Source organism: Bidens hawaiensis, unplaced genomic scaffold, assembly GCF_021521415.1.
Source record: "Bidens hawaiensis isolate Kalapana, Puna unplaced genomic scaffold, B.hawaiensis_p1.1 tig00010745_1, whole genome shotgun sequence".
NCBI classification, from domain to species: domain Eukaryota; kingdom Viridiplantae; phylum Streptophyta; class Magnoliopsida; order Asterales; family Asteraceae; genus Bidens; species Bidens hawaiensis.
Window position 1 is genome coordinate 168,889 of NW_027491825.1, and position 15,648 is coordinate 184,536.

Below are 15,648 nucleotides of genomic sequence, written 5' to 3' on the forward strand. Positions count from 1 at the left end.
ATTGCTTTCGTTTGTGCGTGTGTGTTGGTATTTCCGCTGCGTACCGACTCTGTTTAATACCTAACAGATACCCCACTAACACTATCTACCTAGGTTAATTGGGTTTTAGCATGACTAACGACACAGTCATCAACGCCATTTTGGCCATCATTACCGGAACCCCACTCTAGTCATCCGCTCAAGTCCATGGGTGGCTCAACATTTTTGAAAGCCTAACGCAAACTTCAAATATCTAATCATTTGATGATAGGCGTGATCAAACGGGTTGCTCAACATTTTTGAAAGCCTAAAGCAAACTTCAAATATTTAATCTTTTGATGATAGGTGTGATCAAACTGGTTTTTCAAATAAGTTTAATCAGTTGGTCTAGTTTGCTTCACAACCTGAAACCTGGAGTGTGGTTACTTTTCTTTAATTGGTTTATAATCAAATCAATATTTTATTTGCTGACATCGTCTGCCCGCCTAGCGTAATTATTATTAAACAATAAACTCTATTATCACTTTCCACTGATTCCCTGTGGATTCGACACCTTACTTTCCATAGCTAGTAAAAACATTTTTTATGAACGTTTTTGATTGACCTTTCGACATCGATCAACCACATACTAAATTGCTTAACTGTTTTCGCATGTTTGACTTGAAACTGACCACAACACTTTTAACCTAAAACCAAACACGGAATATAATGCCGTGTCAGAACTTCACTCCTTGGATGCCAAAACATAAGGTTGAAGCAAGTTGCCATTGTGAATTTTTAGTCATGTTAAAAATTCATCTCCCCACAGTTCTCCAGGGTTTACTCAATTACTCAAAAGATGTATTCATTTTTGTAAGCAGTAAGATATAAATGTAACAAAATGAGCACATAATATATTCTAAAGCCAAATGACACCCACATCATGCATTGTCGTTATTTAATGTCTATGATCAACAGTATACAGTAAACTCGCAATCAAAATTCAAACGATGATACGATATGCAACAATCAGATATGGGTGCTAAAAACTAAGAACCTAGGTAGACTTTAGCGAGTTCGCGATGTCAATAACAAAGCGATAACGCACGTCAGATTTCTGAAGACGCTCCATGGCTGTGTTGATATAGTCGATGGGAATGACCTCAACTGCTGCAGTTATCTTGTGTTTTGCTGCAAATTCAATCATCTCTTGTGTCTCTTTCATCCCTCCTATCAAACTTCCTGCCACCAGCTTCCTCCCTATAATCATAAAATAATAACTTTGACTTTATATTTCTAAAGTTAAAACTAGATTTTGACCAACAAAGTCAACTTGTACATGTTCTAGTTATAACAAAACAATCATTGCATTGGGTAAGAACAGATACATACCACCAATCAAAGGGAAAGCAGGAACTTCATGTGGCTTGGTGGGAACACCAACCAAAACCAATTTGCCGTTAGTCTTTAGAAGGCTGAATAAAGGTGCTAGAGGATGATCAGCAGAAACGGTGTCGATAATACCATCCATAGTACCCACAGCAGCCTGCACAAACAGTTAAACAAATAAATTACTTTATTACATTAAAAACTTTGTTTTTGGGATGCTTGATTTCAAGAAAAGAAGCAAATATTGGCCAGGGATGATATGATCGAAATGACAATGTGTCAAAACTCAAAAGTCCGCGTGATAGAACTTAAGACAAAATTTTAGCAAAGATCACTAATTTTGGCTATTTCGAACTTGGTTAATCAATTCCCCTTTTCATTAGGTTATGATTCCATGTCATCATTTGTCATGGTGATGTTATTATATTATAAAAAGATGGTTTTATTCACACGCCCAAGAGTAAATGGTCATAAGTGTTACCTGCATCTGCATTTGATCGCGGCTGACCAAGAACGAATCAGCACCAAGTTTACTTGTAGCTTCTTCTTTTTTGTTAGGATTAGTGCTGATCACAGTAACCTTAACACCAAGAGCTTTAAGAAACAAAACAGCTACATGACCTAACCCGCCAAGACCAACCACACCAACATGCATTCCAGGCTTATCTAGCCCATAGAATCGCATCGGGCTGTAAACAGTGATCCCAGCACATAGTAAAGGCGCGCCAGCGTCGAGTGGAAGGTCTTCGGGCCACACGACAATGAAGTGTTCATTGGCAACCATGTGGTCTGAGTAGCCGCCATAGGTTACAACAGCATGGCTATTGTAGGTCATGACCGTTTTGGCGCAGTATTGCTCTTGATCATCATCACATTGGTCACATGAACGACACGAGCCAACCATACAACCAACCCCAACTTTGTCTCCGACTTTCACTTTCGTGACCTTGCTGCCCACCTCAGTCACCACACCCACAATCTCATGGCTGAAATGAAGCAATTTAGTTAGCATTGGTGGCAATCAATGTTTTCAAATACGGACCGGTTATCAAACTGGACACACTAATAACCATGTTATAGAAAGTTTAGTAACATATTGTTATTTGGTTACATTTAAAAAATAAAAGGTATATAATATCTTCATAAACAATAATATAAGAAATTTTCCTGTCAATTTATTGTAATTGTTTTGTTGACATTTGACAAATACTTTTTATAATTTTCACAAAAAAAAATTCACTCCAAAAAAAATAAAATCTTTCTAGCTTTTAGTTGACATTTGACAAATACTTTTTATACCTATACGAGAAGTTCAAAGTTTAAATTCATTTATTCTTTTTAACAAGAGATTAGATACCAACATGTTTGCTAAATTAGTTGACAGGCAATAAGCTTTACATCACAATTTTAAATATTTTAATCTACAAAAGAAAATTATATATATATATATACACATGTTTTTGAAAAAATAAAAATTCAAAACTGGTCTACCCGTTGAAAGTGACCAGTTCAACCGCTACTTCAAACCATCAGTCGGTTAAACCGGTCACGGTTACAGACCAAACATGGTCACAGTACATTCAACCCATAGTTTTGTGGTCCAGTTTTAACAATATTGTTTAAACCTATAGGAAATAACATTTATGTGGAGGCTAATTATAGTTACCCGGGGATCATGGGATACTTGGCATTGAGCCAGTCATTCTTGATAGAGTGAAGATCAGAGTGACAGACTCCACAGTACAACACCTTAAACCTCACATCTTCATCTCCTGTTTCCCTAATCATTGTTCATAAAAATACACAAAATAAGTTACAAAACAATTTTAAAACATATAAATGCATGTATACACACAAATGCGATTATTTGAGAACTCATTTGAGTTGAGCGGTAAGAACATCGACTCTTATCAAAGAATTAATACAATTTTTTTTAAACTTGTTTAGATATACTATATGTAGATTATATCTACGAAGATTAAAAAAAACATAGGTAGTGTAATTTTAATTGGTAACACAAGAATTCAACATTATTATTATTTTGTTATTTTCCAAAAGCTTGTTACACTATGAAAACAGTCGACTTGCAAATTTCCTTTTGATAAGATTGTAGCGGTTTTTACAACGCAAGTGAGTTCCCGTCCCTTATATAGATAAATACATATATACATTGTTTAAGCAGAACTTATATGTGTGTTCAAAACAAAACAAAACAAAAAAGAATAAAAAAACCTAGATCATCATCATCGTACTCAGTATATCCCACAAATAGCAAAGCTATGTAGGGTCTGAGGAAGGTAAGATGTAGACAGCCTTACCTCTATCCCGTAAGAATAGAGAGGCTGCTTCCGATGAGACCCTCAACTCAATAGTAGTTTTGCATCAAGCCTTGGACATAAGGCTAAAAGCTAAGGCACATAACACTCAACCATTAGGACACCGTCCGATTGGTGCATGCACCCTTGTCTTTCGACTATCAACGCCATCGATCACATGATGCCTGATTAACCTTCCGCCACTTTTAAAGTTATTTTCACGAGACTAGTAAAATAACGTCAAAGTTAGTACAATTTACTTTTGCCCACCCGAGGGTTCAAACATATATACATTATATGCATGCACCGCAAACAGGGCGTAAAAAGCTAGATGATCAATCTAACCAAAAAAGCTCGTAAACTTTCACCGATTTAAGATTAAAAATTCAAGAATTTAATTCAGGCCGAAGATCGATGGCCATTGGCCAAATCAACGTAATAAAAAAAACAATTGTACGTCATCCCGACCTTGTATTTAAATATATACATTGTTAATTTAAGCAGATCTTATCTGTGTAATATATCATACACAAAAAACAAAAAAGAAAAAGCTTGTAAACTTTTGCCGATTTAAGATTAAAACTTCAAGAATACATATCAGACTGAAGATCAATGCATGAATATATTTTATGAATAAACAGATAGAGATTAATAATAATATTATACCTGCGGGAGAAGTTAAAGGGTGAGAGTACGCCGGAAGAATCTGTAGCGGCGTATCCGAAGGCCTTCACTGGATGCTCCATCTCCGGTGAACTCACCATTGCTAATGAATGTGTGAGGGAGAAAATGATAATGAGAATGAAAATGTGGGCGTTTGACTAAAGTAAAGGCCTTAGGGTTTAAATGCAGTGACAGACTTGACAAACAAACTACAACTGTACAACAACTAGTTGTACGTTTCGAGATTTTTGAGGTATTAATTGTCTTTGACATTTATATTTTATTTTACTTTAATGTTTTCTTTCAAGCGACAACTTTGGTTCACGTATAAGGTTTGTCTCTAAATGGTCTATTGTGTAATTCGTCACAGCTGAATACACTCGTCTTTTTTAGGTTAAAGTTTTGATTCAGGTTGATTTTCATATCTTTTGGTATTCTTACACAACTGTTACTGAACCAATGTTGTACCGTCATAAACATAACGTTATTCAATTTGTGTTTTTTTACTCATTTTTATTTTAGTATTCATGATAATGAACCATTGTTGTATCGTTATAAACATAACGTTATTTAATTTGTGATTTTTAATCATTTTTATTTTCAATTTTATGATATCATTTTTAGAGACGGGTTTCAAAATTTTTAATCGTTATTCAATGGAATATTTTTAATTTGAAACAATTTTTTTTATAAATGTTTATAGATAATCTTGATTTGATTTTAAGATAAAAAAGGAAAATAAATCATAACTTACTCAACTATGATTTCCTAATTAATTACAAATTTTAATTAATAGCGTTTGTAAAATGATTCATTTCTGTAATAATTAAATATATATTATTTTGATATCTTTTAAATCAGACATTTCTTGGTTGATAAGTTTTAAATAAAATATTCTAAGAAGATGTCATTTAAATAAATAGAAAGTTGTTATTTAATTAATTAAAAAAAATAATTAATGTGACAAAATAAATATGTTATATAATTATATTACTCATCATCATCATCATCGTACTCAGTATATCCCACCAATAGCAATGCTATGGTAGGGTCTGAGGAGGGTAAGATGTAGACAGCCTTACCTCTATCCCATAGGGATAGAGAGGCTGCTTCCGGTGAGACCCCCGGCTCGATAGTAGTTTTGCATCAAGCCTTGGACATAAGGCACATAGCACTTAATCATCGGGACACCGGCTGATCGGTGCATGTGCCATTGTCTTTCGGCTATCAACGCCACCACATGATGCCTGATTAACCTTCCGTCACTTTTAACGTTATTTTCACGAGATTAGTAAAATAACGTCAAAATTAGTGCAATTTTACGTTTGCCCACCCGAGGGTTCACACATATATACATTATATGCGCGCACCGCAAGCAGGGCGTTATAATAAATGTTAATTGAAGTTTAATAATGATAGTAAAACATGTGATCGGTTTTTAATAATTAATAGTTATGTTATAATTATCACTTGATGAGAAATGTTAAAATACTCTAAAAAGATACCCCAAGTACTAAACTTGACGATAAGCCAAAAAATTGCTAGTCTTGCGAAGCCTTAGCGAACCTTAAAATAGACACCAAGACCCTAAACTAGATGATGAGTCGAGAAATCGCTATTCTTGTGAGGATTTGGTTGATAAATTAAGAACCCTTAAAATGAACCCCCAAATACCGAGCTTGACGATAAGCCGGGGAACTGCCACTGTTATGAGTTTTTGGGGAATCACTTAATAATCTTTAAAAGAGCCGCAAAGATTCCGAACTTGATAATAAGTCGAGAAATAAACATTCTTGTAAAGACGTTGGAGGAAAAACGTGAATCCGAATATAACATGGACCAAATGGAATATTAGTAGTGATTGACCATTTTAGAATGGGAATTATCAACAATGTTGTGAAAACGAATTGTTGATGTTCTTCCACTAAAGTCGGTTAATTACTCATGTGCAACATAACCTATGCTAAGCAACTCTTGAGTGGCTATTACATGAATTCTATAATTGTTCAAGAGTTGCGAGGGGTATATTTGGTAATTCAAGGTTAATCATTTATAACTCAACTAATCTTAATTGGTATTTTATGTAGAATACAAAGGTTTTTCTTACTAAAATATTAAGGACAATCAACTTAGGCTATGTTTGGCAAAACTAGCTGGTGGATGTTAGCTGAAAACTAGAAGCTGAATGTAACATCCCGAAATTACTAAAGTAATATTTAATATATTATTTTGTCGGGTGAAATAAACGAGTTAGTGGAACGGTAATAATAATAGCAAAATATGAAGACTTAGTAGGATAGTTAGATGGGATTAGATAGGGACCAAAAGGAAATATGGGCCTTCGGTCCATAGGCTTAAGGGAGTATAAATACTCCCTTAAACCCCAATCATTTCCATTCCATCCATTTATCCATCCTAATCTCTACACACCCCAAAACACACAACCCGAACCAAGATCCAAAGGCGAGGACCCGAGCTCGTTGGTGCTAGATCGTCGTGACGAACCAAAGCAACAAAACCAGCTCGTGTTCATAGTTCAACTCATTTACGGTACGTTTATATCGAGAACTTGTTCGTTTAGGTTTGGATTAGTATAGAAATGATAGATCTGTATTTGTATGGTAAAAACGAATCCAACAAAGCTAAACTTACTGAAAATGGTTACGATTTGATGGGTTAATCGATTGATAAAAGAACCCGTAACCTATATGCCTAAATCGCACCCTTTAAACATCGATGTTAGGTCGATTTGATGGTTGGGGTTTGTAGGCGCTGGTCAGACGATTCCGTGGATACCTAAATCGAGTTATTTGGTTAAGAAACGAAGATGATTAAGGACGAACAGTAGCTGCAGCCGACAACTTCGCCTGCAAGCTAAGTTCGCCTGATGAACTTCGCCTGCAAAGCTAAGTTCGCCTGATGACAACTTCGCCTAAATCTAAGTTCGCCTAAGGTTTAACTTCGCCTAAAGCTAAGTTCGCCTAAGGTTTAACTTCGCCTAAAGCTAAGTTCGCCTAAGGTTTAACTTCGCCTAAAGCTAAGTTCGCCTTAGGTTTAACTTCTCCTAAAGCTAAGTTCGCCTAAGGTTTAACTTCGCCTAAAGCTAAGTTCGCTTAAGGTTTAACTTCGCCTAAAGTTAAGTTCGATTAGAAAATAAATTAAAGGTCAGCTCGACCCCAGCCAGGGGCTCTGCCCCTTGGACCCTGCTAGGGGCTGCCGCCCCTAGACCCCGCTGCCAGGGGCGCTGCCCCCGGACCCCCATTCGTTGTGGGTCATATAAAGATAGAAATACAACATGAGTAGTAGTAGTTAATTGATACGTGTAAATATTATACAGTCAGCCGTGCACAACTGAAGAAAGGGATTACGATTAACGGTGAACGTAACCGTGTTCAGGTGAGTTTCTAGCCCCATTTCCTTGTTATGTTTTCGGGGCTGTGTGCATACTCGATGTGAAGTGTGAATACACTTACCTTAAGTGGTAAGTGTATGCTATAGATGTTATACGAGGTAGCTATTATATAATACTTGTTGGTGCGTGAACGATCTTCGGATATTGCACGCATCGCCAAGGATAGTGATTGCCAAGTGGTTATTAGTGTGTATGAATGCTATGATGTGACTTGCTTATTATGTAAATGATATGAAGCATGATGTAGACAAGTAGAGGTAGAGCGTGTTAGAAGTGGCAAGAGTGTAGTAAGAGTGTTAGTGGCACGACGATAGTACGTGGTAGGGTAAGCCTATACGTGACTACGTTATTAAAGCGGCAAAGTGGCAAAGTGGCATAACGTTATACGTTATTAAAGTGGCAAAGTGGCATAACGTTATACGTTATTAAAGTGGCAAGGTGGTAGGTGTAAATAAGAGGCTAAGTGGTAAGGTAAGCAGGTTAGATAGTGGACTACGTGTCTGCGGATACGTATATGATGCATGTAGTGGTTGTATGATAAGTTGCTTGATTAACTAGAACTCACTCAGCGTAGCTGACTTTTAGTATGCACACAGGTGATCAGACCAAAGAACTAGCATGAGGATGGCACATGGCATGGATTGAACGGCTGGCATCTTAAGATGGAAGAAAAGATGTTTTAAATATAATGATTTGTTTTATAGTATCAGAGAAGAGATTGAATGTTTTGTAACGAATGCTTCAAGTAAACGTTTCCGCGAAAGTTTTAATTAACTCTGATTGCAAGAACTGTGTTTATGAGTAAATCCGACGCTAAAGTAGGGCTACCGGTTTGGGGCCTTACACTGAAGGCTGAAAGCTGATGGCTGAAAGCTGGTAGCTGTTAGCTATTATCCCGTAGCTTAATAAATATTTTTAGGTGTTTGACAAAGTAGCAGAATCTTTTAATAAAATTAGATGGGTGCCCACGTGGTACGGCGGAATGGCTGCACAACCTAACATCAACCGCATAATCAGTTTCAGTACATAGGTGATGACAGTGCATACATAACCCGAATGTAGACATGTAATTCATAGAAAGGCAGTAAGCGTGTAACTGATGTCGAAAATCAAGAAACAAAGCTGAAATATACAGTAATTTCAAATAGATAATTTTTTAAACCAACCTATTTTGATCTGAATCCCATTCTGAACAGGCACTGTTCTAATCTGAAGCATGTTCTGACCTGACCCCTTTCAACTTAAAAGCATACCAACACGAACCGAACTAATTTAACCCTTTTTATATCGACTCGTTCTGACCCTAATTTGATCTTACACATGACTCGAGCTCACCTGACTCGACTTGTTACCGATCCTAACCGATAATCACATAGTATGTTAATTTTTTAAAGTTAAAGAAGTATAACAATATCATACTCAAATTAAAGAGAATAAAATGCTCGTTTTATCATGTAATTTGTTTAAAAAAAGTTTTTTTTATTGAATATTAGTTTTTTCTTAAAAGCTTGAAGCTTGAAGCTATTAAAAGCTCCTTGCCAAACATAACCTTAGTAATTTAAGGCATTGTCTAATCTTTAAAGTGAGCAAACTTATCTTTATTAAAAACCACTTGCTTACATAAAATGATGTTTTAGTAAAAGGGGTCAAGAGTTATCTCTTTCTTTAATTATCAAGGAATAACATGACTAACGATGTTATTCTTACATTTGATCACCATAGCAAGCTCATATCAAATGTGTACTAATCAATTAGTAAACCATGTTAAGAGGACTTTTAACCAAGATGATACACTTTATCTTTGATCTTCTTTCTATCTAAAATATAAAACCCCCAAAAAAAATTGGCTTTTAATTTTAATTTACGTTTCTTTAAACTCAACATTTTGTGAACAAAACCTCGGAAAAAATTAACACATTTTTCATATTACACCCACCACGCATCATAAAACAATGTCACTTCCTCTTTATTTGCTTTGGCACAACATCAATAGCGGGAAGTGAAACAACAACATCGGTCTCTAGGGCAGGATCACTGACTTCCGGTTATGGAGCATCCAAATTTGGAGAAAAGTTGAGGTAGTCATCATGATCATAGTCCGCTCCAGTTGCCTTGGATTTATCTTAGGTACCTGCAAGAGAATCAACCTAAAACATAGACCGAAAGTCTTCATCAAGAGACTCATCCTGGTCTTTTGTTTTCTTGGCGGCATCATCATCACATGGATAATAAAGTGATATATCTTCGTGTGGAGTGGATTGTTTACCTCCTCCACTACCACCACCAACCACCACCAACATTATTTCCACCGTTAGAGTCGTCTTTATCATCGTCCGACTCATCATTTAGTTCTTCATCTTCCTCTTCCTCATTATCATCATCATCAACATTGTTATCATCATCACTAGCAACATCTTCAACACCAATAGAGTATCCTCCAACAATCATAGCATCACTACTAGACACACCAGCACCACTACCACTACCACCTGCACTTGCATCACCATCACCATTACCATCACCACCACTGTAACATTTCGGGTTTTTCATTTATGTATTCTTGTAATCATACCCGACCCGTTTAAGGGTTCAGGTCACTCATTTAATAAAACCGGCGCATTTATTGAGTATTATTTTTTTTTTTGTTTTAGTTTTATTATTTAATAGTTAAAACTTACAAGAATTTGCAACATTCACCCAAACTCAAACTTTAACCCATTCTCGTTTCCATCTACAAACTTCAGGGGCTGCTATGTAAATTATGATATTATAATATATAATAATATATAAATAACCCAAACCACCCCCCCTGTCCGACCAGTTGACCCAAAAACCCGACCCGCGGCCCCAAACCATTCAAAAAAACTTTCAATTCCCGCTCTTTTGATCAAATCAAATATGGAATATAGCATATTCGGTCGTATAATCTGTTAGCCGACATCCAATTTTAGTAAACACGCGTTAATTCGTTATTAATTTGATCGGTTTACCATATTAAAGCTCGAACGAACCCTAATTTGGGATCCTATATAATCCCTTCGTTTTAGATCAATTAACCTTGTAGAAACCATCTCCTCCGCGTCGCCAACTATTCCCCTAAACTCAATCCCGTTTACAATCACATCCCGTCACTTAAATTTACCTACCTTTGGCCGCAACCCTTCTGAACAATCTCACCATCTTACTAGTTGTTATAATCCAATTAAAAGGTATGGCTAGAATCGCGATATGCTATAGAACAAAAACCCTAAACTCGTTTGATCAATCATGGACCAGATTATCCAATTGGATAATCTAGGGTTCATGTCCTCTTTTTAAACATATGTTTATATTTTTTGGATCTTCCATAGTTAACAACTGGCCATGATGGCTCAGTTGGTTAGTCCCCTGGTTAACACAGGTTGGGTCTCGAGTTTGAACCCGACCCAACCCGGTTTTGGGTTTTGTTTTGTTTTTAGTTCTTTCTTTTATTATTAACTCCATTTAAGGTTTTTGTTCCCTTTAATATTTAATAAATCCCTACACAAATTATCATTTAAATATTATAAACCGACACTTTTAGTCGTTTTTCCGTCATCCTAAAACCCGGTTTTCTTTTACTGTTTACAAAATATATTAAGTAATAAATGCTATCTTCCTTAAAACCGAACTTAAATTGTTCATAATAAATCTCCTTTTAAAATTCCACGTTAATTTATATAATATTTATCTTATTTAAAATAATTAATGTTGATTAAATACTAGTGATAATTAAAACGTTAATAAAATACAACGACAATACGATGATGATAGTAAGACTAATTACCTCTTGATTTGTATTCATGTCAATAACCATTTACATAGGTGGAGATTTGATGATTGTACAAGTGTATGAGAGGAGAATTGATTAAATATGAACGTTTGGATTTGCACCAACAAAAAAAGGTTAATGTGTAAATGTGTTATGTATGGGTAAAAACCGAAAGCATGTTAGGTTTGGTTAGAAATCTTCGGTTTAAATGGAACATCAAGTAAACTAGTGTACCCGATAAAAACAAGGGAATAGGGTATGACTTGGGACCTTAACTGAACCGGTTTTGTGGTAAGATTGGTGGAAACAAGTTGAATGTACTAGGAAGTTGGTGTTAAGATGTTGCTTGGGGGAAAACAACGATTAAGTGTGGGAATGTGACGGGTGGTCCATGGGACAACCCTTAATTGATTTAAAAGCCGTAATAATCATGATTTGAATTTGTTTATTTTGTGGAATTAGATAACTACAGTTTGGTTAGTGAATTGTAGGTAAAAGGAGGTTCCAGAGCTATTAAGTCGTATAACGAAGAAACCCAAGGAACCGGACATGCGAAAGAAGTCAAAAATAGGTGAAAGTGAAGGTGCATGCATGGTCGGAGTCCACCGTGACCCACGGTTCATACCGTGGGCCACGGTCCAAAGAAGATTAAATGGACAAAGGCCACCGTACCGTGGCCTCTGTTGCACCGTGAAGACCACCGTGTCCCACGGTTCAACCGTGGGCCACGGTCCAGCTTTTGTCAAAATGCACCGTGACTCACGGTGTGAACCGTGGGCCACGGTGCGGGTCGTAACTTCCATTTTCTTTCATTATTTTAATCGGTTTTTGGCTGGACTTTTCATTATCTTTCATTGAAGACACCTCTTGGACGATTTTGGGAGTGCAAGTACTTTATTTGGGGCATTTGTAATCATTGAATTGGATTGGATATTCATCTACATACATTGATTTATGCTATGATGAACCAAATTATGAGTGGCTAGTACCCTTTATGTTCTCTTCCGAATTGTAAGGTTTTCTAATTAGATATTTGTTAATTGTTTATGTTATTTGTGAGATAGTATTTTGATCATATGATTATTGTGCGATGGTGATTGTGTATTTGTTTGTAATTGTTAGTGTGGTATAAATTCGTGTTCTTGACTATCCGTTCTTGGTGCCATATGCAATCGAGATTTAGTAGAAGAGAATTAGGGTTAGCTATACTATGTTGATTATTGAGTGATAACCTTGCGTTTTTATAATCCAAGTACTTCGTCCTCTTTGATCACTTTCAAACTCACTTTCATGAATTATGTTTATATAGTTCTTCACAAAAGTAAACATTAACATTATCAATATTGAAAACCTGAAATCGGGAGAGAGCATTGTTTCTCTTATTGATTAAAACTCGTTTAATTGTTTTAGTTATTTTCGTTAATCATATCAATCAACCAAATCATTGAATTTATTTTCTGCACTTAGTTTAATATAGAGTAATTATTGTGCTACTTAATAACGCATTCTCCAAAAACTCCCTGTGTTCGATACCCGCTTACCGCTATCTAACTAGTTGTATTCGGTTTATTTTTGAGTGAGTCTTCGACCTCACGTCAAATTTTGGCGCCGTTGCCGGGGAGTAGTGTGCAACGTGTGTTAGCTTTAGTAGTTTTTGTTTGTTATTTTCGGGTTTACGCTGGTTGTGTTAGTGTGCAGGTACCTACAGGTGTATGCATACTCGAGGCTCTAACAGGTCATCACCGCTAGTAATTGATCCCAAGATTGATAGAACACTTCGAAGGAACAGAGTTTTACTTAGAGAGAACAAGCTTCTTGGTTCTCCAACTGCATCAAACAACAACATGGATTCACCAGTTTCCACTTTGGGTCAAACAATCCCGACTACACCTCCACCAAATCCACCAATCAATACTAATGTATCTACAACATCAAGTGAACTCCAACAACCACATGTCACAACCGAACCCATAACTGCCCAATTCACTTATGCAACATCATCCACATTGCCACCTATTACCAACCTTTTTCCTACATTTGGTGCATCGTCATCTCAACAACATCAACAACCAACCTTTCAACCATCACAATCAAACTACCAATATCAACCTCAATCGTTTATGCAACATTCAAGATCACAAGGTGACGGATACGGATATGGGTTTGAAAATGAATTTGAGGGGTATGAATTGGAAGGTTACTACATGGGAGGTGATGGAGGAAAAATGGTAAATCCGGGAACGTTTGGTTATGGTCAATGGCAACAACCGCAACAAGTGCAAGAACTTAATCGACAGCAACCACCACCGGTTGTTGTCCAACAACCTATTCAACAACCGCCAGTTATACAACAAGCTCAACCACCAGTTCAACAAGTTCAACAACAACCACCGGTTGTTGTTAATCAAGTTCAACTGCCACCGATTGTTCAACAACCGCAAGGGCAACCTCAAGATCAACAATTCCAACCGCAAATGCCCCAACCGCAGTTTCAACAACAGTTTGCGCAACCAAGGCCCGTTTATAGGCAAATGGGTTAACCCAGGGTACCCTTGGGTGTACCAAGAAGGCATGCAAGAGAGATGGTAAGGGGGATTGAAGCCCATTTCCGACCCATAATCACTAATAATCCGTCTCCGGTGGTTATCCCTCTCAATCCTCAAGGGAGGACATTTGAAGTAAGAACCAATTCCCTTCAAAGTCTTCCGAAGTATAAAGGTCTAGCAACGGAGGAACCTTACTTCCACTTGGAGGCATATGACTCCATTTGCAACACAATTGGGGGTCAAGGTTTTACATCGGATGAGGTCAAGTTGGTTCTATTTCAGTTCTCATTGGAAGACAAGGCAAAGAGATGGTTTTACACTTTGCCTTCCGCGTCCGTTTATACTTGGGCCGAAATGCAACAAAGATTTTGAGAAGAATTTTACACTGACCAAAAGACCAATGATGCGAGAAGAAGTCTGAGAACCTTCCAACAACAAACGGGGGAAATGTTTCATGAAGCTTTTGAGAGGTTCAATATGATGATAAAGAATTGTCCTCATCACGGTATTGCTTTATGGGAGTTGTTGAATGCATTTCATGAAGGTTTGAGTATGGAGGATGAACGGGATTTGCGGTCGATCACTAATGGTACATTTGGTACCAATTATGAACAAGACGATTGGGCGTATTTAGAACAAATGGCGGTTACTTCAAAGAGAAAGGCTCAAACCGGTAGAAGAGCAAGACCGGCGATTGGTAGACCCCAAGTGCAAGCCGTGGAAGAAGGAAATGTACAAACCACTAATCAAGTCATCAATGTTTGTACAAATTGTAACGAGTTGGGTCATGCAACAGAGGTATGTACAGTAGGTCAAGCGCCGGTGGAAGAAGTGAATGCACTTAAAGGGGGAGGTGGTAGAAATTATAACATGAACTCCAACACCTACCACCCCGGGTTAAGAAATCACCCGAATTTTCGTTATGGAAATCTCGCCACTCAATCTAACCCAACTTTTCAAGGAAATCAAGGCAATTATGTTCCTCGCCAACAATATAATAACCAAGGTAATTATCATGGCAGGAATAATCAAGGATTTCAAGGTCAAGGGGGTGGTAGTCAAAGCGGGTCAATGGGTCAAAGTTCATCGAGTGGTAATGAGGTTATGGACATGTTGAAGTTGATGCAACAAGACATGCAACGAAGAAATCAACTTGATGAAGCGCGAATGCAAAAGGATGAAATAAGAGATAAGGCCATCCAATCTTTGACTACACAAATGGGTCAACTCGCAACTGAAGTGTCCGAGTTGAAGAAGAATAAAGGTCAATTGCCAAGCGACACAAAGGTAAATCCTTCTCATAACTCTTCTCGTAATGTTCCTATTAACCACGTTAGTGTTTTAAGAAGTGGTAAAGAATATAAAAAAGATTTATCACCTGGTGTGGTTGATGGGGAAGTTGAGGACATTACGGGTAATGAAAGTGATGATGAAATTGTAACAAATAAACCCACAAAACCGTTACAAACTCCGGGTCAAACTTCAAATTTAAACGATAAAAATAAGGAAGTGGAACCAAATGCGGTTCCATTTCCCTCGGCTTTACTTGACCCAGGTAAGAAAAACATCATTTCT

At 37.0% G+C, this 15,648-nt stretch overlaps 1 protein-coding gene across 1 annotated transcript; it reads right to left on the reverse strand.

The window, feature by feature from the left end:
- Positions 1 to 762: 762 nt before the first annotated feature.
- On the reverse strand, positions 763 to 4,426 carry LOC143536209 (cinnamyl alcohol dehydrogenase 2-like). The gene is made up of 5 exons (XM_077030254.1): positions 4,329 to 4,426; positions 3,014 to 3,127; positions 1,829 to 2,333; positions 1,351 to 1,504; positions 763 to 1,218 (listed from the first exon to the last, which is right to left on the reverse strand). Exons 1-5 carry the CDS (start codon positions 4,424 to 4,426, stop codon positions 1,016 to 1,018), a joined length of 1,074 nt encoding a protein of 357 aa, XP_076886369.1. The 3' UTR covers positions 763 to 1,015.
- Between the last annotated feature and the right edge of the window lie 11,222 nt (positions 4,427 to 15,648).

Bases quoted from the DNA above. Each gene is read 5' to 3' on its own strand.
- LOC143536209 (XM_077030254.1), bottom strand. From the start codon at position 4,426: ATGGTGAGTTCACCGGAGATGGAGCATCCAGTGAAGGCCTTCGGATAC. The intron at 3,128-4,328 runs GTATAATATTAT...AACAATGATTAG, and splicing joins CCCTTTAACTTCTCCCGCAG to GGAAACAGGAGATGAAGATG. The intron at 1,219-1,350 runs GTATGTATCTGT...TTATGATTATAG, and splicing joins TGCTTTCCCTTTGATTGGTG to GGAGGAAGCTGGTGGCAGGA.